Genomic DNA, 20,964 nt, shown 5'->3' with positions numbered 1-20,964 from the left:
CTAGTCCAACTCAATTATAGCAAAAAAAATCATAATGAAAAGTCTAGAAAACCTACAGGAGCAAGTTAAAGATAATTTGATATAAAAAAACATTGTAGTCATTTTATTGAGCTACTAAAAGGAAAAAGTCAAAAACAATCTCTATATATCATTTTAATATATCTTTTTAAAGAATATATTAGTCATTTCACTAAGAAAAAAATATATATCTTCTTAACCCTGTTGCCCAGGCTCTTTTTTTTTTTTTTTTAAGAATGACAAAACTATAATTTTACTATTTCAATCTATAATGATAATAAATCTAGAGCTACAGTAAAAATTACTAAAATAATTCATCTATTCCTTTTAGTTTCTTTTAATAATCTAGTAATGCCTAGAAAGGTACAATTATTTATAAATAAATAAATATTTTATCGTATCAATATTTTGTACAATGATTTTATTAAGACATTATATCAATTAATATATTTGTTTTTATTTGTGTTATTCTTGTATATTTAAATAGAAACATTAACAAATCGATACTCATAAAAGATGCTTATTGATCTAAATTCTAAAGTTTATATACAAAAGTATTAACATCTGAATTATTTTCTTATAGTTCAAAACATATTTTATATGAAATTTATTCAATCCAAACACATGTATTTGTCAGCTAATATTGGTTGAAATGAAGTAAGAAAAAAATAATCATTGTACTAATTATGAACTTTTTGTAATGACGTTTTTAGTTATAATTATTAATATTATTTTTTCTTATTATTAAAATAATTAAAAGGTACGGGATTGATTTAACTATTTATATAAACAATAAACCGAGCTAATAAATATTTTTATTTGTTTGATTAACAACTTCATGTTATAACTAAATGGTTAATGCATGGGAGTTGGGTGGACTGTAGAGGTCACGAGCTAAACCTTCAATTTAAATTATAAGTTTTTTTATTGAATTTTATCCTTCTATACACACACACGATTAATTTTTTTTTATCATATTGAAATAATATTTACACAATTTAATTTAAAATTCAAACTAAAAAAATAATCATGTTAGAATTTCTCAAAATTTAAACTGAAGTCTCATGACAATTCCAAAAAAATTCTAGCAATTTAAATTTAATTTTTTTTGTTCTTAATACAAGCCACCATTACTATCAATACAATAGTTCCTTCTAACCATAAAACATCTTTTTTTTTCCTCTTTATTCATCAAACATACGTTAATTCACATTCTTTTTACTCTCAATGCTAATATTTTATCATGAAAGTTTATCAATGATGTTTTGTTTCCTCTCTATTCATCAAACATTAGTGTTTACTTTTAGTTTTCATGTGATAAATGCTTTTAGTTTTTGTGTTACAAGAGGATAAAGATTGTAATCCTTTACTTAGATAGTTCTAAGAGTATTTATAATCTCTATACCTTGAATGTTGTTGTTTACTAAAAAATCAAAAGTTTTTTTTTCTCTTGAATATATTAGTAAGGAAAAAGTTTTTTAATTTAAAATTGTATAAGAAAATATAAATTAATACTAATGTTTATGAGAATTACACTCACACAATATTAATACTGATAGAAAAACATCAGAGCTATAAAAAATTCTTATATCTTATTTTATACACAATATTAATAGTAATAAAAATAATTTTATCATAGCATTAATATCAATTAAAATATAATCGACTCTTAGAGGACTTAAATATATATAAATATAGAGAGATGATTGTTATAAACTCTTAACACTATGTTAAGAGTTGTAAGGATAGTCTTACAACCCAATGAGACCAATAAAAACTATCAATTATATATTTGAATCTGAAATTATTTTAAACCCAAAAACATTAGGTTTTTTTTTTATTTTTTAGATTCATATGCAGTTGAACTTCAAACATGATCAAGCCCAAAAAAATTTTAATATCTTTTGAGACCCATATACGCTCAAGCTCAACGAATAACTAAGCTCGAGAGTATTAAATTTGATATATTATCATACCCACATAAGCTTGATTTAGTGCATAAATAATCCCAAAATGCTAGATCTAAAACTACATCATCTAGACTTGATATTCTACCTAGCTTATACATATTTATCACCCTGACTTCTATCCTTATAATCACGAGCCTCAAATAAATTGTGTATAAAATATGTTACATCCATAAGTTTTTATTATATATGCCAAATATCAACATATTGAATAATAGTGAAGGAAAACAAAAACTCTAGCACAACTGCTGCTGATATATATATATCAACAAATATACTAAAACATGTGGGGGATTTACTATTCCCCCACACACAAAACACTATGGATTACAACAGTAATCCACGGTGTTTCTTCTCCTTTTTTTTTAACTTTTCCCTTTCTTTTTTTTTCTTTTTTTTTTCTTTTTTTTTCAACTTTCTTATTTTTTATTTCTTTTTCATTTATTTTTTTTAAATTATTTTTGTTGATTTTACCTTTTAAATATTGACCTGGTTAAAATTTTTGCTTTGTAATTTTTTTCTTTAAAATACTGTGGATTGCTGTGGTGTTTTTCCACTTAGTTTTTCTATTTTATTTCTTTATTTTTCAAAATTATATTTGTCGATTTTTTTTAATATTGAGCTGATTAAGAATTTAGTTTTGTAATTTTTTTTCTTTGAAACATTGTTGATTGCTACAGTGTTTCTCCGCATGATTTTTTTTCCCGTGTGGGGGATTTACTGTTCCCCCACACACAAAACATTGGGGATTACAACAGTAATCCACAATGATTCTTCTCCTTTTTTTTTTGTTTTTTTTTCAAATTTTTTTTTCAATTTTCTTATTTTTTTCATTTATTTTTTTTTCCAAAATTTTTTTTGTTGATTTTACCTTTTAAATATTGACCTAGTTAAAATTTTTGCTTTGTAATTTTTTTCTTTAAAATACTATGGATTGCTGTGATGTTTTTCCACTTAGTTTTTCTATTTTATTTCTTTATTTTTGAAAATTATATTTGTCAATTTTTTTTTAATACTGAGCTGATTGAAAATTTAGTTTTGTAATTTTTTTCTTTAAAACATTGTTGATTGCTACAGTGTTTCTCTGCATGATTTTTTTTTCTCCAAAATTATCTTTTTTTTATTTTATTTTTTAATATTGAGCTGGTTAAAAATTACAGTTATAATATGTGAGGAAAGCACTGTAACTTTTTTTGAAAATTATTGTTCATTGCTACAGTGTTTTTTCCCACATGGTTTTTTTATAATTCTTTTCAAATTATCCTTTTCAATTTTATTTTTTTAATATTAAGTTGTTTGTGAATTATAATTACAAGTCATTACAAATAAGGCTAAATCATGTGAGAAAGCACTGTAGCTTTCATCACAAAACACTGTGAATTGCTACAGTGTTTCCAACATGATTTTTTTTTCTTTTTTTGGTGTTTGTTTTGTTATTTTTTTTATCTTAAATTGTCTCTGTCGATTTTTTTTTAATATTGAGCTGATTAAGAATTTAGCTTTATAATTTTTTTCTTTAAAACACTGTGAATTATTGCAATGTTTTTCCATGTGATTTTTTTATGATTTTTTTCAAAATGATCTTTGTCGATTTTTTTTTAAATATTGAGTTGGTTAAGAATTATAATTACAATAAAACTAAATCATATGAGGAAAGAGTTGTAGTTTTTCTCACAAAACACTGTGGATTGCTACAATATTTCTTTAAATGGTTTTTTATTTTATTTTATTGGAAAAAACGTTATAGTTTTCCTCACAAAACATTGTCAATTGCTACAATATTTTTTATCATGGATTTTTTTCCTTCCAAAATTATCTTTGTTGGTTTTTTTTAATATTAAGTTGGTAGAGAATTTAGCTTTGTAATTTTTATTTTTTTAACTGAAAAGCTAAATCATGTGGCGAAAACACTGTATCTTTCCTCACAAAATACTGTAAATTACTACAAATCATTTTGTTCAGTCTCTAAGTTTTGGATCACCAACACAACTTTTTTTTTCGTCATGAAATATTTGCTCCATCATGCCTTTAATTTCTATTACTTATCTAGCGCTGATTCATAATTATAACACTATCAAATACATTTGTTTTATAAGCCTGTGGCAGCGCACATACATGTCATCTCGTATAAACTAAAGGGGATACCATTTGTGTATTAAATAAATGATATTTTAAATCATCAATGTCAATACAATTATTATTTTGCAAAGACGACAATGACAACTACAACAAACAGACACATAATTTCTTCATAAAAAACATACATAATTGTTTAAACAATGGTAATCGCTTAGAGAGAGAAATAGACTAGATTCTATTTTGATAGGATTTTCATTTTCATTTTTTCAATATTTTTTTGTGTGCGCTTTCATGGCACACCAATCCTTTCTTCCCCTTCTTAATCATGCAAGAATTTCCAATTACTCAACTTCTCTCTATTTTTAAAATACTCCTCTCTCTTACCTTAATGATATGCAAGGACATGTATCAGAGACTAATACGTAGGATTCAAACAAAAACTCGAATAATAATAATAATACTAGGCGACTCTCTTTTACATTTGTGTTTATATTTCTCTTTTATGCTACACGCAATGCAGAAAAGCAACTAATTAATATCAAATAAATTGAGTACTACAAGTGCAAAGCAAGTGAGAGGACCAGATACACTACAAAGAACTCATGCAGGGGCAGAGAGGCATCATGGAACAAGGATCTTTTGCTTTTCATCTACATGTGCACATATAAATTGGTTTAACTTTAAAAAGAACTGCACATCAGTAGTTCTAAAATTCCAATCCTACGAAATTGCAGATGCATATATCGGGTCTGAAAACACAGATTGCTGACCCACAGTGAAACGTAACACGTCGAACTATTCTACAGGGGCATGTTGACTTCATAATTCACAACCGTCACGCTCCATTTTGGTTTCTTTTATAAAAGCTCATTTGACCTGCAAGCAAAACACCAACAGTTTGACAAGTTGACACATAGCCATGAAAAATCCCCTCTAAGTTGAGAAAATGACCTTTGCAAGATAAAACCAAGGCTAGTTAGCAACAAAATCCACATATCTACCCACTTTTCTTTCTCGACTCTTATCTTATGATGTTAATTCAGCCATAAGCTGTTCATACTCCATTCGAACTTGTCCCAGTTCACTTCTTAGCCGTGTAACCTGCATCAATAAGAATGGCAACCCTCATCAGCTCATAGAATAATTGAAACTCTCTTCATTTCCAAAGCAAGCTATGTGTACAAGATTCAATTTAGATTTGATTTATTACTAGTTGCATCTTTTTAGACACCAAATGGGAATCAAGTTGCATAAACTCTGTGATTACTGAGGCTGTTAGACTTGTAGCGAGAGTTTAGTGTGCCATTCAAAACAAATAAAATGCAGGCAAGAGTTCGGTGATTATGGAAGTTGAAAAAAAACCACTACCTATTTTATTTATTTATTTTTCATAAAATAAAAGGAGAAAAGTTTATTAAAACAAAATGGAAATGAATAGTACAAAATTGGAGAATAAGCCATGATGAAAAGAAAGAACAATCAAGGTTCAAATAACAAAGCACTCCCATCCCATTGTAAATTAGCTAGGAAGCGCCTCCAAGGCCCCTGCAGTTTGACACCATAAAAAAAGCCAAGAAGACTACCCCATCCCACAACAACTGTTTTGGAATCAAGTGATTACCTGAAATCCTCCAAAAAATGCATCAAATAATTAAAGTACCAGCACATCTCCTTAAAATCTTACAATCTTTATCCCTTCCAAAAACCATCTCAAGATCACTCCCAAATGAAAACCCTCTACCGCATATCCCAAGCTATACGGCAACGAAGAAATAAGTTCCCCAAGATTCTCCATTTTGGTGACAGGTAACATGTATTAGGAGATAAGCATGGTGTGGCCTTCTAATTTGCAAAAAAATCATTAGGGGTAATCTTGCTAAGGAATCCAAATGAAAGTTTCAACTTCAGAAGGTACGTAGCTTTCCAAATTGTTTGAACCAAAGGATCTTCGGATGTGTATGGGTCTCGTGAAAGATAACATAGAAAAATGTTCAAGTTCCAGTCCCATCTAATGTTCAGATTCTAAAATCCGATGTCTCTTGGGATGAAAAATCATAAACGATAAAAGTAACAAGATCAGGAGATCTGAATTTCAGTGTCAGTAGGTTTTTATAGAAAAAGTGGAAATCACAATTACCAAATCCCCCTTCATCTGATAAAATTGAGAGATGGAAGCACTGTAAATTGAAGGGTAATAAAGTCAAGGAAAAGCAATAGAAAAGAGAGTTCCCTCACCCTCACACATAACCACACCCCCCCCCCCCCCAAAAAAAAAAAAAAAAAAACCAAACACAGCCAGCATTACCCACTTTGAATTACATGGGCAGAATAAAATGTGGATATACTAGATGTCCAAGGACTTCAATGTCTACAAGTTGTTCCAGCCTTGCCATTCTAACCGTTAGGGGAAGCACAAAGAATGCAATGAATAACCTTGTGCCAAAGAGAATGAACCTCTAAAGGAAAACGCCATAACCATTTATACACTTGAGCCATATTCTTATGAATCAAGTGGGGAGAACCCATGCCTCCTGCTTTCTTAGTTTTATAACAAACCTCCCAATTTACCAAATGATCCTTGTTCCTTTCCTTTGCTCCCGACCAAAGGAAATTACACATGATTTTCTATACATGTTCAACTGCTAATACCAATATCTGAAACAAGGACAAATTATAAAGGAATGCTTTGATAAACAGGCTTTTATAAGAGCCATCCACCCTCCCAATGAAAAGAAACTCCCTTTTCCAATCATCCAACCTCTTAGAAACTGTTTCTACCACTGAATCCCAAAAAGGATTTAGAACAAGAATGTCCACCAAAAGGAAATCCCAAATACTTCAAAGGCCATTGCATTATACAACAACCAGTCACTTGAGCAAATCTTAACACAGAGGCATGCTCCAAATTCAACCCTGCAGCTCCACTCTTTGGCATCTGGATACTCAAACCTGAAATACTCCAAGAACTTGCACTAATAGCAAAACATTCTCAAAACTAAGCATTATCATCCAGGAAAAGAATGGTACCATCTAACAACTACAAATGTGACACAACAATGTTCTCCGAACCCACTAACAATCCACTGACCATGCCTCTCTCCACTACTTTATTAATAATCTACCACAGTGGTAAAAAAAAAATGGTGAGAGAGGGGCCTATGGCGAATCAAACCTTGAAACCAAGACTTTGGTTCCCCATTCACAATTGCTGAGAATACCGTAATGGAATAAACACCTTTTGATCCACACCCCCCACCTTATACAGATATTTATTTTAGCATTGATCTAAAAAGGACAGATTTGTCATATCACAGGCCTAATAAAATGACCAATTTACCCTATAGCAGGCCTTTTAAAAACCATTTCTATATGATATCTCTCCCACACTGATTCTGCTCACCATAACTATCCTGCATGCAATAATAAATAAACTAACTGGCCTGAAATCTCAATTTCAAGGAAATATCTTTCCAGGAAATCAATGCAATAAGAGTAGAATAATGCTCCTTGACTCCTTGTTACTACCCAAATCCCTTGACATTCATGAAAAAACTCTCAGGTCATCCTTGATAATATCCCAACACTCTAGATAAAAGATTTAAAATTTGATATTTCCTCTATTTAATCCCATCCTATTGTATTATTCATAAGCATGTCAACGTAAGCATTTTTTTTGATAATCAGAATGGTGGGATCAAAATGTAAATTCATGACCTAGTCTCCACTGACCAATATATATACAAGACAAGCATAGACTTGTATTAGGTGCAACTCCCAGGATATCTCCAATAAGATGCTATGGTAAGCATACAAACAAGATGGCCCAACTAAAGAAATAAAAGACATATTTGTAATGGAAAAAAAAAAGCAGAAGTAAATAATAAAATGTGCAGGTAACAGTGCAATACTAAGTACCTTCAAATCAAGGTCTTCCGTCCTCTTCTTGTAGTCCAAGCATCTGAAATTAAAACACAAGTCAATATTTCAAAGACCATGCTTAAAACAATCCTCCAATGTGGGGAAAATGTTTATAGTCATTAGTAAATTCTCCTGTTATTGCATTATGATGTTATACTAGTGTTCACCTGGTGCTAGTCTAATATTAACTTCATGAAACTAAGTTATCCCAGGCATGAAATATCAATACACTCAATCCAATCAATCACAAAATTAACTCAAGCAAATTCTTAATGAAAGCTGCAATTGACCCTGTAAGACCAATTTTCATGCATACTTACTTTGCACGGAAATTCTTGTTTACTTGAATCAAGTTTACAACATCCTGATCTTCCAGCTTATTTTTAATATCACTGACAACCTACAAAAGTTCACAAGCCAAATTAGTGGTAGATTTCTTTGAAGAAAATGAGATTGTGCAAACAAATGAATATATCAGAACAAGCAAATGAATTGCAACGATAACATAATGAAGCAGCCTATGTAATGAAAGCAATCCCAAAGTAAACAGTGATGGATCCACAATTAAAGGCCAGTTGGAGAGGGGGGCAATTTAGGATAATAGAGATCAACATTTATATTTGTTAAAGAATTTCTTTTCAGGGAGTAAAATGAATAAATTATCTTCTTATGGATCAAATTGAAATGTTTTCAATAACAAACCACGTTTGTCTTTCTTTAAAGGGGAAGGAAGGAAACATTCCATCCTTTGAGGGTTAAATACAATGAGAAAATGTCTTTTGGGTGAAAAATATGAGATACCTTTTATTTGGCAGGGATCAATTTTTTTTAAAAAAATGATTAATGAAAAGGGATTGAATTTATTATAATGCCAAAGGGCTGGATCCATCATCAACACTAAAGAAGTTACCTTCTGTGCTTGTGCGTGTGCATCCATGCAAGTGTGTTTGACTATATTAAATTTGTGCTTTGCAGCCTTCTGTCTTAGATGCAACAATACTAAAACTTTCTGCTTGGGTATCATATCAATGTTCTCCTACCTTCACTATGGACACTGAAATCAAAATCTAAAGCACAAAGCAAGGAAGAGACAAAATGGGCCTGGCAACATTATTACATGATACAGGGGCAAAGAACAAATAGAATTTGCTAGAAATGATTTAAGGTCGAAGCTTTAAGAAAATATGGGAAATGTGCATGCACACAACAGTTCGGCTTTAATAAGATATTCAGATCCATGTTCCCTGCAGACCTCTGTTCCAAAACCGTGCCCCGACAAAAATGCATTGGCCCCAGTCCCTGCCTGCCGTTTTATGCTTTCAAGTTTGTCTAAATCACTATGTTCCTTCCTCTTTGAAGATAATCCTGTCACCAACAAGAGGCATTATTTCAAACAAAAGCATAGTAAAGATAACAATCAAGTTTTATTCAAGCACAAGCACAATGAGAAATGATAATTATCTAGTTTCTATTCAAGGACACAAGTTCTTCAGATTGAAACAGCATACCAGCAGCAGATGCTGCTTTTGCACTAACAAGATAGGGGTAGTTTTGATTCAATGCGAGATTTGTTTTAGCACCATTTGGCATACCATGATTCAATGTGTCACTACCAGTTGAGATGCCAAGAGGTGAATCTGGTGGAGGCTCGGTTGGTCGAAGCTTTTTTGTGACCTGGTAACCAATTAGACCGCAATGATAATCCCTGTTGAAATTAAATAATTTGCATCATGTAGTTATCATATATATGGACAAATGCATAAAACTTATATTAGTAGCTGCCATATATTCAGGTAAGCAGATTTAACAACAAAGGCAGTTTGAGATTGTGCATTAATCATTTTATTGAGTGAGCAGACCTAAAAAAACCTTGGGCAAACCTCAACTATACCCTCCACCAATTGCTCAGGTTCCAGCACCCCCCAAATTGTGCCAGTTTGTTTCCTCTGTAAGAACACTATTAAACTACCGAGTTGAGTTATTTAAACCATGCATCACTTTTTTCCAGCACAACCCACCAGATACACAAACTCAATTCCTTTTAGAATAAAAAAGTACTGCCCTAAAGTTTTCCTTTTATAATCCATTTGACCTTCGAAATCCAACTTCACAACAAGATTTTCTCCAAATTGTTTCACCGTTTGAACCTTTATAATTAAGTCTCTCCATGGAAGCAAACTTTTAAAGACAATTTTGTTTAACAGAGAAGTTGGATTATAAAGGGTACACTTTAGGGCAATGATTTTTGGGGCTAAATGGAATTGGAATTGTGTATTTGGCAAGTTATGTTGGCGGGAAGCACAACATGTACTTGGCAGATGCAGTTTGCCATGGTAATTGAACAGGTTCCAATAAAGGGAACAAATTGTAACAATTGGGATAGGTGGAAGGTAATTTGGTTGAATTCCTATGGGGATGAAATTGAAACATGATCACTTGATGTGGAAATTTGTTCAAAGGTAATTTGGTTGGTATACTTGACGTTTGCTCAAAAACCTTATAGTTCTAGAGGTCTACGAAATAAATTACAGGGAACAAGTCAAGAGCCCCAAATGAGAGCAAGAATGAAAATAGCCAGGTTAAGAAAATAGAATTATTTGTGTGGAAATTGAAAAGTTTACCAGTACTCCCATGTCATCTCCTTCAACCGAACTTCAAGCTTCTGAAACAAGGAAGTTCTCTCAAAATCTTGTTTGTCATGAGTGGGCTCGACAAAATTTGCTTCCAGAACACCTAAGGAAACATTACTAGAATACAGTCAAGCATTTATTATAATTCTGACCAAAATTTACATCAATGCCATAGCAGGTAAAAACAAAAATGTTTTAGCAGCTTCTCACCAACAACTCCTCTACTTCTACTGTTATTTCCATAGTTCACAATGGGCCAAAATGGCTGCGATGAAGAGAAAGAAAACAGATTTTAGAAGTTTGCATTTGAATTCAACAATAAAAAGGGCATCATTTTGTTTTGTTTTTTTTTTTTTGTTTTTGGTGGTGAGGGGAGGGGGTGGGGTACAGATAGAATGGCTGCTGCAAACTTTTGATTTTACTCAGATACCAAATTAAAGAAATAGTCTATTGCTTCATTCAAAATTTTCATGTAAAGGCAAACAATCTAATTGTTCTTGTATGTAATACTAAGTATGACCAGTGGTATGGCTTTGCCTGTTATCCTTGCCATTTCTCTTGGGACGAGTCATACATCAATTCCATGGAATGATCTTCTTTTTTGGAACTGGGTTCCATGGAGCATCCACTTCTCATCATCTTCTGGTGTTCCGGTGTTGCAACATTCTGCTTTTGTAAAACTAGTTACTCTACTAAAATGCATGACATAATTCAACTGATTTCATCACCTCAAATTATTCAAACCCCAGAACAATGATGTTTCTACCATATAAATTTGCACGTGCAATACCTACTGGTGGCAGGTTTGTCAATAGAAAGCTAAAATCAAGCAGTATACAGGTTAATAGAAAGGCTGAATTCAAGCAGGCTGTAAATACTAGATAGGAAATTTCTCTTACCATAGATAGCTCCCTAGATCTAGCTTAACATATATAGCTCCCTAGAATTACTCTTTGTAATTACTGTGTACAAGACAATTTTCCCTATATAAATGGAAGGCTAATCTCAATGACAGGCAGGCAATTCAAACCAATCTGTTAAGGTTTGGCTCCCTAACAGCTCAAATCATTAATAGCACACGTGCACATGAGCATATATATTTGCACATCCTTCTCTTCCTATGTCAGGCGGAAGCACATCGTACACACCTTGTACTCCATAAAAAGGCAAATTTCACTGTTAGACATAAAAATGCCATATCTAGCAGATCTATCAACAGTGACTAACAGCATATAATGTATATACACTCCAACTACACTCCCAAATCTGACATCAACCAAATCTAACACGGTTAGCAATTACAGCATTCATAAAAACTGCACACAGAGGACTGGAGGACTGGATCAAAAAAGAATCAGTAGGTCAATGGTCCTTTCAATTATCTAATAATGCAGTGGTAAGACTAATTCAAAAAAGAATCAGTAGGTCAATGGTCCTTTCAATTATCTAATAATGCAGAGGTAAGACTAATTAAATTAATTTGTGGATACTCACTAGTATAAGACGGTTCTTGTGGTAGATGTTAAAACCATGAACGGTAACTTGTGGAGCTTCTTTTAAAAACCCAATGGTAGTTAACAGTTCACCCTGAATTATTAAACAAGAAGAGGATAAGTGTAATTACATAAAGAATCATGTCTATTTCACAACATAAGCATCACTTGGACATGCTAGAGCTCAAAGATGGCAGTTGCAATGTTTAATAATACCATCAATAAACCGAGTTCGCTTTATACACCCTATCAGTTGAACATACAGTTTTTAAACCTCATAATAACAAAAAAGGTGAATAGGAGTTCTTGCTACAGAGAATAACATTAATGCATTCAGGTAATTAAAATCAGGTGCCACTTGCAAAATAAGACACCAAGTAACTCAATATATTTTGGTGAGTGTGCGCACAAAGCAATACCTGTATGCATCCACTGCTTTGGGGTCTATATACGATAAATTCTTGAAATTTGAGATCAAGGGCAAGATTGTGATGCTTGACAAATTTCCCTCGCAATACTATTGTGAAATTTTCAGGTATTCGCAGGTATAAAATGGATAAATAAGCCTGTGGCGCATAAGATACCAGCATCAGCAAGATTTAAATTCTTATAATTCTTAGATGAGCCAGTATGAGTGAGCTATTATGTCTCTATGATTAGCTTAGACAAGGAGACATGTCATGAAAAAATTGCACGGGCTAGAATATGAAAATAATGTGAACTTACATGGAGGAATAAAAAAACACTTACCCTCAAAGAATATCGTAGTCGGTTGGAAATGTGTTCTTCATTTACTGTCCTCCAAGCAGGGCGTGTCTGCACTTCTTTTATATCCCCATTAATACGAATATCCTGCAACCCCATTCCACAAGAAAGCACCTAATTGAGAATTATTGTGGCATATAACAAAGATTTTTATTTCCTGTTGAAGAGGGGAATGAGAAAGATTTCGAAATCAAACAGAGACAGCCTTTGCTAAATGTCTGTCCCAAGGACAGATTGTCAACATATAACATAGAATTAAAAGAAAAGGCAAGCATGAAGAGACAGAAAGAAGTTTCAACCTCAGGATCTGTATCGAAGTCTAGCTCCACATTCCCATCATCATTGAACCACAAATTATAAACAATCACTTTAGTACCATGCAATCCAATGTCTTCAAACTGCAACCAAATTAGATGCATAGGGAAATGAGCTTGGATGAGAGGAATAATTAGGTGATCAACAGAGCATTTACCAATGTTATTCTTTTCAAGAATTATAGTCTAGCCAGGAAATTTTCCATTTAGTCCTCACTCATTAAAAATACAAAGTCCCACCAAACTTTTTGATAAGATTAAGTGGTATTGCTTGTACATAGGATTTTTTTCCTCATTCTTCTGTTTCATCTTAATCCTTCCTTAATATCTATTTTACTACTAGTTCTACTATGCAATCTCACTCCAAAAGCTAAGTGAAAAGTTTTTAGATTCCAATTTTACCACATTGATAGCTGAAAATGAGTGTCTAATCCACTCACATCAATTCATAATCCTACAATTCGCCATCAACCACAGTAAACTTATACCTATAATCTTATCTGAACATCATGTTCTTTCCAAAATATTAGTGTAATATCTCTTGAAAATGGAATACATCATTTCACATAACAGTTTAACATGTATGATCATTTAAAGCATATAACATCTTTTAAGAAATCCAACTCTAATGAAAGGCAACCACAATCTCCGGGGGGGAGTAGCAGTTGTATTTTTCGTGCATATATGTCTGCGCGTGTTAAATTGCTCAAAAACTTGTACGGGAGTAAAAGAGGCCAATGGGAATTAATTATTAAATGAGAAGAGCACTACTCTTAATTAACTAGATTAACTTGTTGAAACCTATCCATGTTCGATAAAAATCTGAAAGAGGAGCAACATACAATGCAAAAAATGATAGCACTAGGGAGAACATGTCAAAAGGTGCTTACTTGTTTCAGTAGCTCTGCTTCTGTTGAATATGGAGACCATTGCAACAGCAAGGAAAGGTTAGACATGAAGTATTCTTTCCCATATCGATCTAGAATTTCCAAATTACCAGCTGTGTTAAGCTCATAATCCACCTGCATACGGACAAGCTCTTGAAATGGGCTCCAGAATAACAAAAATGGAAGTGAGTAAATCCCAATGCAGCTGTTTACCCATCCACGAGACCAAAAAGTCAACAACTAATTCAGCTATTCATTAACAAGATTTAAAACATACAGTTTGCTAGTATCCGTCACTGTCACAAGCCCAGGATCCTAACATGCGCAAACCTATAACCTCATCTCTTTAAACCCTCTTTAGTTTTTCCTGTGGTCTTCTCATCACTTCACAAGGTAATGTTGCATAATCAAATAAAGCAAAGATTGAAAAGAAAAGGGCCAAACCTCAGCTTCAAGCTGTTTTTGGATGCATGAGGTACCACTATATGCACATGCTAGATACGATGTAGGAATGATGTGTATGAATTTATAATTGTTAACTTTTGCAGAACACTGCCAAAATTAAATAGGCTAGATTCAGAAAGAACTTTGACTAACATATTTGAGTAGGGAAGTCAAACCCACCATTGGCACTACTATTCTGTCATGTCCTGTTTGTGTCAAAAATGTGAAAGAGAGGAGACCAATGCTTTGAGTCAATACCCTGCTCATTATATAAACTGATAAGGAAACAAGCTAGAATTTGCAACTAAAATACATATCACATTAGAAACAAAACTTAAAAAAACCTCGATCTTTATCTTTTTTTTCCCTTGAACTGAAGTTTGTTCATTTATGGAATCAAAGCAAGCCTATTTTGGCTGGCATGTAATGACCATTTCAACAGTTCAGCAAACCAACCATCAAAACAAGGGAAAAAACAATTGAAATGGAGGGAGAATGGAGGGCATGGGTTAGAGATTTATAGAATTAATAAACAAACTTGAGAGTAATGGAGCTGGTTTGCTTGCCATTAGACCATATATATCGTATGGCCACCCATGACAATCACTTCACTTGCTTTGCATGACAATTGTAAACATTTAATATCAAATGAGCAAGTCGGTAGAAAACTACAGAATCACACTTATACCTATCATCTGCATGGCGGCTGAAGACAATAGCATCTGCCCCAAGTCTCATAGTGCTGGTCTTGAAGCCATTACCATCTGAAAGACCATTCAAGCAACAACTGTGAGATAAAATTATTATAGAATTTTCTTTATGGATAGACAAGTTGCATACACTGTCCAATTGCTGATTTGGATTTTTTATCTGAAAACCCAAAGCTCATGCATCGCCGGATTGCTTCAGGATCCATTCCACCACCATCATCTAGTCAGAGTACAAGTTTTACAAAACCATTGTCAGGCAGTATTCATTCCTTTTAAGATGTGTTACATCAACAGACTACAAAACAACATAAAGAACAATTCTTTATGATTGATAAGTTCAAGCACCTTGAATTAACAGTGCAGGACTTCCATCTCTTGGATTTGAGATTTTATCTACAATGACAAAAGAGGCCCCATTTTGGATCTATAAAGTAAAAAAGGGAAAGGGAATGAAAAGTAAAATTTGAAGCTTGAAGATGTAGCAAAATGATAGCCAGAAATAAATGGTGCAAAACATCCCAAAACATTGAAAGACCAGCAACATTAGTATATATTGGAGAGAAATAGACATAAGAAAGGCTGTTAATGTGATAGAAGCTAGACTTCATAAAGAATAAAGAAAAAAAAACATATATTGAAACTCAAATTGTCAAATTAAAATGCTAGATGCCTTAAGAAAGCCCATTCATTGATTTAGATAAGAGACTAAGTAACAGGGTAAAGCCATGACATCACACCAATTCATCTATTTAAAAATAAATATTTGGATGTACATGTATAAAATAATGATTAAATTCAGGTTACATATATTCACACATTAAATAATAAATATGAGGTCCTTTAAAATTAGAAGTTTAAGTAAACCATGTAGAAGAAATAAAAAAACTTACATGTGATGTATTAAGTTCCATAAATATTGGTTTCATATCCACTATACATTGAGCAGTTGTTCAGATTTCTTGTTGCTGGTTTCATTGTCATGGTGAATGTGTTTTTGTGGGGATAGGGGATCTAATCTCTGGTTGCATTTGAAATAATTATTAGGAAAAAAAAGTGCGGCGTACTGTATTATCAAAAAACAAGAAAGTTTTATGACCTCCAATTTCAGGAGATCACCTGGACTGGTGTCCCACCAGTCCCCTGATATGCAGATTATCTCATTGATCTTGGCCAGTTTTGTAAATTGTTTTGTCCATCAGGAATAAAGAAGTAGTTGTCAGTTTGGCATGTCAAAAATATATAGGCAAACAGGCCCACTTTGATCTCAAAAATTCTATACACTCAAGCTTTGCAACACTACACTGCCTGATAATCAGGCTCCTACATGCCAGATAAAAGGAAATTGATTACTTAAAAAAAATTCCGTTATAAATCACCTCATCAACTGCATTGTCAACCAGTTCTGCTATGGCTGCAAACAAGAAAAGAACTGTACTCAATTAAATTTATCATCAACAAAATGCAAATGGAATATAACTCTGTATAAGCTGGACATACCACCAAAAACCCACTTATGTGAAGTGGCATTTGAATGAAGAAACATTGGGTGGACATGGAGATAATTTTTCCCATCTGAAATCCCAAAAAGAAAAGGATTAAAAAAATCAGAGCATGGCTGATCAAGTATGAACAGAGCATGGACAATAGATACTTCGACAAATCATACAAGGTTTTATCATCCAACTTATAAGGAAAAACAAGGAGGAAGGTAGCACCAGAAAGTCTATAACAGAATGCATAATAAGTAGAACTGATTTTCAGCGAGCAGGGAAGATCATGAAATTATAATTAAGAATTGATAGCTGCATACTTTGAAGTGTGAGCTTGGAACTGGGCCCATCATCATAGTCCCCAGCTTTCCAAAATTGACGACAAGGTGGTGCTGGAAATTTTATAAATTCAGAATAAGTGCCACTTTCATCTACTGGAGATCGTCCCTGCTCAAATACATTTGAATTACTTTGACCACTACTTAAGGCATTTGAGCTTTTACTTTCTTTAGATTCTTGTCTTCCGGAATGGTTCACAGACTTCTGATGCTGAGGTAGTTGGCCTCTAAGGCAGTTGTTCCCTTGCACTCCATCCCCAACATCTTTATCCAATTCAGTAGCTTTCATAACCATGTTTTTGAAGCCCACTGTCACGAAAAAAATGAATGCTAGTAAAATCCATCTCAAACAAATAATAGATAGGATGGATTATGCAAGAGGAGTAAGCATTCTGAACAGATAAAGGTAGAAACATTGGCATACCAAAACAAAAAACATATTGCATCGGCAAGATACAAAAATTTTAATACAGAATGGGAAGTATAAATTCAAGAGTAACTGTACCGATGACCTCTCTTTTTTTCTTTTTTTATTTAGTCTTTTAAAATAAGTTCCTTATAGCTCAAGGCACTACGTCATTTCACTTGTTTTGGGAAAAGATACCATAGGAATAATAATCAAACATCTTCTACAGTAATGAAAATAAATTACAAGGTAAGGCTTAGGGGTTTAAAACAAGTTGCATTTGGAGTGAGAAAAACCAAAAACCAGGTTTTGGGGCATTTGCGGGTGCTGAGGAGTATCTGTCATGTGCGAGTTTTAGTGTAGCACTTTTAGATTTTCATGCCTTCTTCTGCATGGCTCAACTAAGACTAAATAGGGTTCTGAGGCCTTTTATATCTTCTTGCCATTTGGTACAAAATGTTCAATACTGAAAGAAAGAAGAAAGCTACAGGCACAAATCCAAATTCCATCCTAGAATCCAGATAAAAGAGACATCCAAACCCTTGCAGTTCCTCTGAAACCTTTCTGGCATATTAACATAAGCAGACATCAAGCAAATACAAAAAATTCTCAGCAGGGTGAAGACTAAGTTTTACAAAACTGCAACTCAGCTAGTGAGAATTGAGAGATGAGAAGCTACAGCCTACAAGTTCAAAATATAAGCATAGGAAAGATTAGAATGTTCAGATGGTAGTAGGAAACACAAGGAAAAATAAGTAAAAAAGGACTGCTTTGGATGGAAGGTGGAGGTGGCACTTCTCAGGGACTAGGGCTGTTTGAGATGATTTGGTCATATCCGACACACAGACTTGAGGGTGCAAACATCATCCAGTTCACGTACAAGAATATGAGAATAGAGATAGGCCAAACATGGTGTGGATTTAAGTGGAAAAAAAAATGATCCAGCAACTAAAATTTGGCAAGAGTTTAGTAAGAAAAAAAGACAAAAACTAACATGGTATCCCTATTGGTTTACTAAAACGAGCTTTGGTATATATTACTAGATAAGTTTGCAGCACCACTAGCTAGAGAACACCATTGTCATCACCATCTTCACTGGCCGGCAGCCACCATCATTTGTAGCACCAGTTGGCCACCTCCACTCTACCCAACAACAACCACTACCACCAAATCTATAAATACATCAAGCAGTGCAAGTATTAAATTGGTCAGACTCAACTCGTCTAATTTTAGCAAAATCAAAGTTAGGCTTGTGTTTATGGCTAGCAAAGATGTGAAAGTCAATCTTTGCTAATTTAAATTTTGTCAAGGTTCAAGTTAGAATGGGGCTTTACTTGAACCGAGCTGGACATAGCTTGTTTAGATGGATCAACTAGCAAAAAGAGAACCTTGCTTAAACTTGGCCTGTTCATCAAATGTTACGCAGATCACTGAAATGAAAAAAATAAACATGTAATATACAAAAGAAATATGATTTGCGCCATTTGCACATAATGGGAGATCAACACCAATTTTATAGCTTCCATTTACTTGGAAAAATCCGTTTTCTATTTTTAATTTGAAGAAAAAAAAATGAGTTGCAATCCCCATTATAATTCACTGACCACTCTTAAAATCATAGCTAATATTTTAAAGCAGCAGGTTCAAGAATTCCAAGACAAGCAGCATATCAAAGCAAGGCAACAAGTAAATTGGCTTCAAGTCAAGCTTTCCAGTGAGGGTAAACAGAACAGCTCAAACGCCCCATGAAACAATAACCTCAAACAAACACACAAACACAGAGGTATCAAAGAAAAATCAGGAAAAAAAAATAGAAATGAAAAGTGTAATAGAATGTAAGCTCTTTACCTTTTCGGCAGTCGCGACTTAAAAGAGAGAGAAAATCAATTTTCTTCTTCCTTTCCCCGCCACTTCTCACTTCCTCTACTTAGGTTAGGTTTATGAGGGCTAGGCATGCTCAGATTTTGGGAGACTTTCTGGGCCAATATATATAAACACTCCATTGTTTATAATTTTTCCTTCGCATATGAGCCCATCCTTGTAAATAAATTTTCCTCCAACATAAATATTTTCAATATAAAACCATAAATCAAGTATCACAATGCCAACAAGAATTTAAAGTAATATAAGTAAAAACAAAACTATACAAGAATTAAAACATTAAATAGAAATATTGTACAATTTAATGGGTTGTTTTATTGATCAAGTCTGTTTGAGAGTGTGGTTACGGTTATTTTTTAAAGTATTTTTCACTTAGAAATGTATCAAAATAATTTTTTTTATTTTTTAAAAAAAAATTCGATATCAGCACATCAAAATAATTTAGAAATATTAAAAAATATATTAATTTAAAGTAAATAAAAAAATAAAAAAAATTCAATTTTTTTCAAAAGCACTTTAAATTAAACAAATGTTAATTTAAAGTTGTTTAAAAAATATAAAAAAAGAAAGAAAAATAATAGTTAATACAATATCTTTTTTTATTTTTTTTATCTTCTTGAAAAAATAAGTACATATAACTATGCTAATCTTTTAGAACCAATCAGCTCACTTTTGTAATTTTACTTTTTAAAGTATTTAAAAGTATGGTTGTGATTATTTTTTAAAGTGTTTTTCATTTAAAAAAGTATATCAATATTTTTTATATTTTTTAAAAAATATTTTTAAAATTAGCATATCAAAAATATATTAATTTAAAATAAAAAAAAATTAAATATTTTTAAAAATGCTTTTGAAAACCAGTAGTAAACGGCTTACTTTTGTAATTTAATATCTAATTGTACTACCGATATTATCCTTTTCATATGCTTAAAAAATTACCAATAAATCTATTTTTCCTTAGTTTCTTAAAGAAAAAACCTTTCATAATATTTTTTTAATGTTCAATTTCTCTCACTCGTAAAATAATTTATAAATCTAATTTATTTTTATATTGCCATTATTGTAAATTTTAATTATATTTGAATCAAATTGCGGTAGTAAAAGCAGAAAATATAATACTTCATGCTGCGAATCTTGTTTTAAATAAAAAAAATTAATGACCATTAGCATAATAAGGTTCTCTAAAACATTTATAGGAATTATAGCAATTAACAAGAATACAATTATATGATAATAAATCTAAAGTTTAAAAAAATCTAAAAAACATTTAGGAAAAATATTCAGAAGCTATTGAAATTGATTTTTTTATTTTATTTTCTATTAGAAAATATAAATTAAAAATAAAATAGAAAAGTGAGATTTTAAAACAAAATACATTTTTTTATTACTAAACACAACCATAATGTCAAGAAAATATAAGAGCGTCTGAGAATGTGGTTATAGTTATTTTTTAAAATATTATTTAAAAATATATCAAAATGATATTTTTTTTGTTTTTTAAAAATTATTTTTTATATCAATACATCAAAATAATTTAAAAATACTAAAAATATATTAATTTGAAAAAATTAAATTTTTTAAAAAATATTTTTGAAATGAAAAATAAACAAGACAATGCTCGATG

General features: G+C 32.1%; 1 protein-coding gene across 7 annotated transcripts; it reads right to left on the bottom strand.

The window, feature by feature from the left end:
* Positions 1–4,579: 4,579 nt before the first annotated feature.
* LOC133676056 (protein MICRORCHIDIA 6-like) lies at positions 4,580–19,471 on the bottom strand. Of its 7 annotated transcripts, XM_062097630.1 has the most exons (24): positions 19,308–19,468; positions 18,794–18,889; positions 18,500–18,631; positions 17,219–17,362; positions 17,036–17,107; positions 16,723–16,797; positions 16,602–16,636; positions 15,571–15,649; positions 15,356–15,445; positions 15,204–15,279; positions 14,669–14,774; positions 14,075–14,206; positions 13,170–13,268; positions 12,856–12,957; positions 12,525–12,671; positions 12,107–12,199; positions 10,823–10,877; positions 10,604–10,715; positions 9,491–9,687; positions 9,235–9,347; positions 8,303–8,382; positions 7,980–8,022; positions 5,016–5,165; positions 4,580–4,940 (listed from the first exon to the last, which is right to left on the bottom strand). In XM_062097630.1, coding segments are annotated over exons 3-23 (1,926 nt in total). In that variant the 5' UTR covers positions 18,501–18,631; positions 18,794–18,889; positions 19,308–19,468; the 3' UTR covers positions 4,580–4,940; positions 5,016–5,090. The 7 variants fall into 7 exon arrangements, with proteins under 7 accessions (XP_061953614.1, XP_061953612.1, XP_061953610.1 ...); XM_062097628.1 differs by having other exon boundaries at positions 14,696–14,774; positions 17,036–17,362; positions 19,308–19,471; XM_062097626.1 differs by having other exon boundaries at positions 5,070–5,165; positions 17,036–17,362; positions 19,308–19,469.
* Between the last annotated feature and the right edge of the window lie 1,493 nt (positions 19,472–20,964).

Source organism: Populus nigra, chromosome 16 (assembly GCF_951802175.1).
Source record: "Populus nigra chromosome 16, ddPopNigr1.1, whole genome shotgun sequence".
Classification (NCBI taxonomy): Eukaryota; Viridiplantae; Streptophyta; class Magnoliopsida; order Malpighiales; family Salicaceae; genus Populus; species Populus nigra.
This window is presented reverse-complemented; position numbering and strand designations above follow the sequence as displayed.

Bases quoted from the DNA above. Each gene is read 5' to 3' on its own strand.
- LOC133676056 (XM_062097626.1), bottom strand. The intron at 12,958-13,169 runs GTTGAAACTTCT...ATGGGGTTGCAG, and splicing joins ACTTCGATACAGATCCTGAG to GATATTCGTATTAATGGGGA. The intron at 9,348-9,490 runs GTATGCTGTTTC...TGTTGGTGACAG, and splicing joins AAAAGCAGCATCTGCTGCTG to GATTATCTTCAAAGAGGAAG.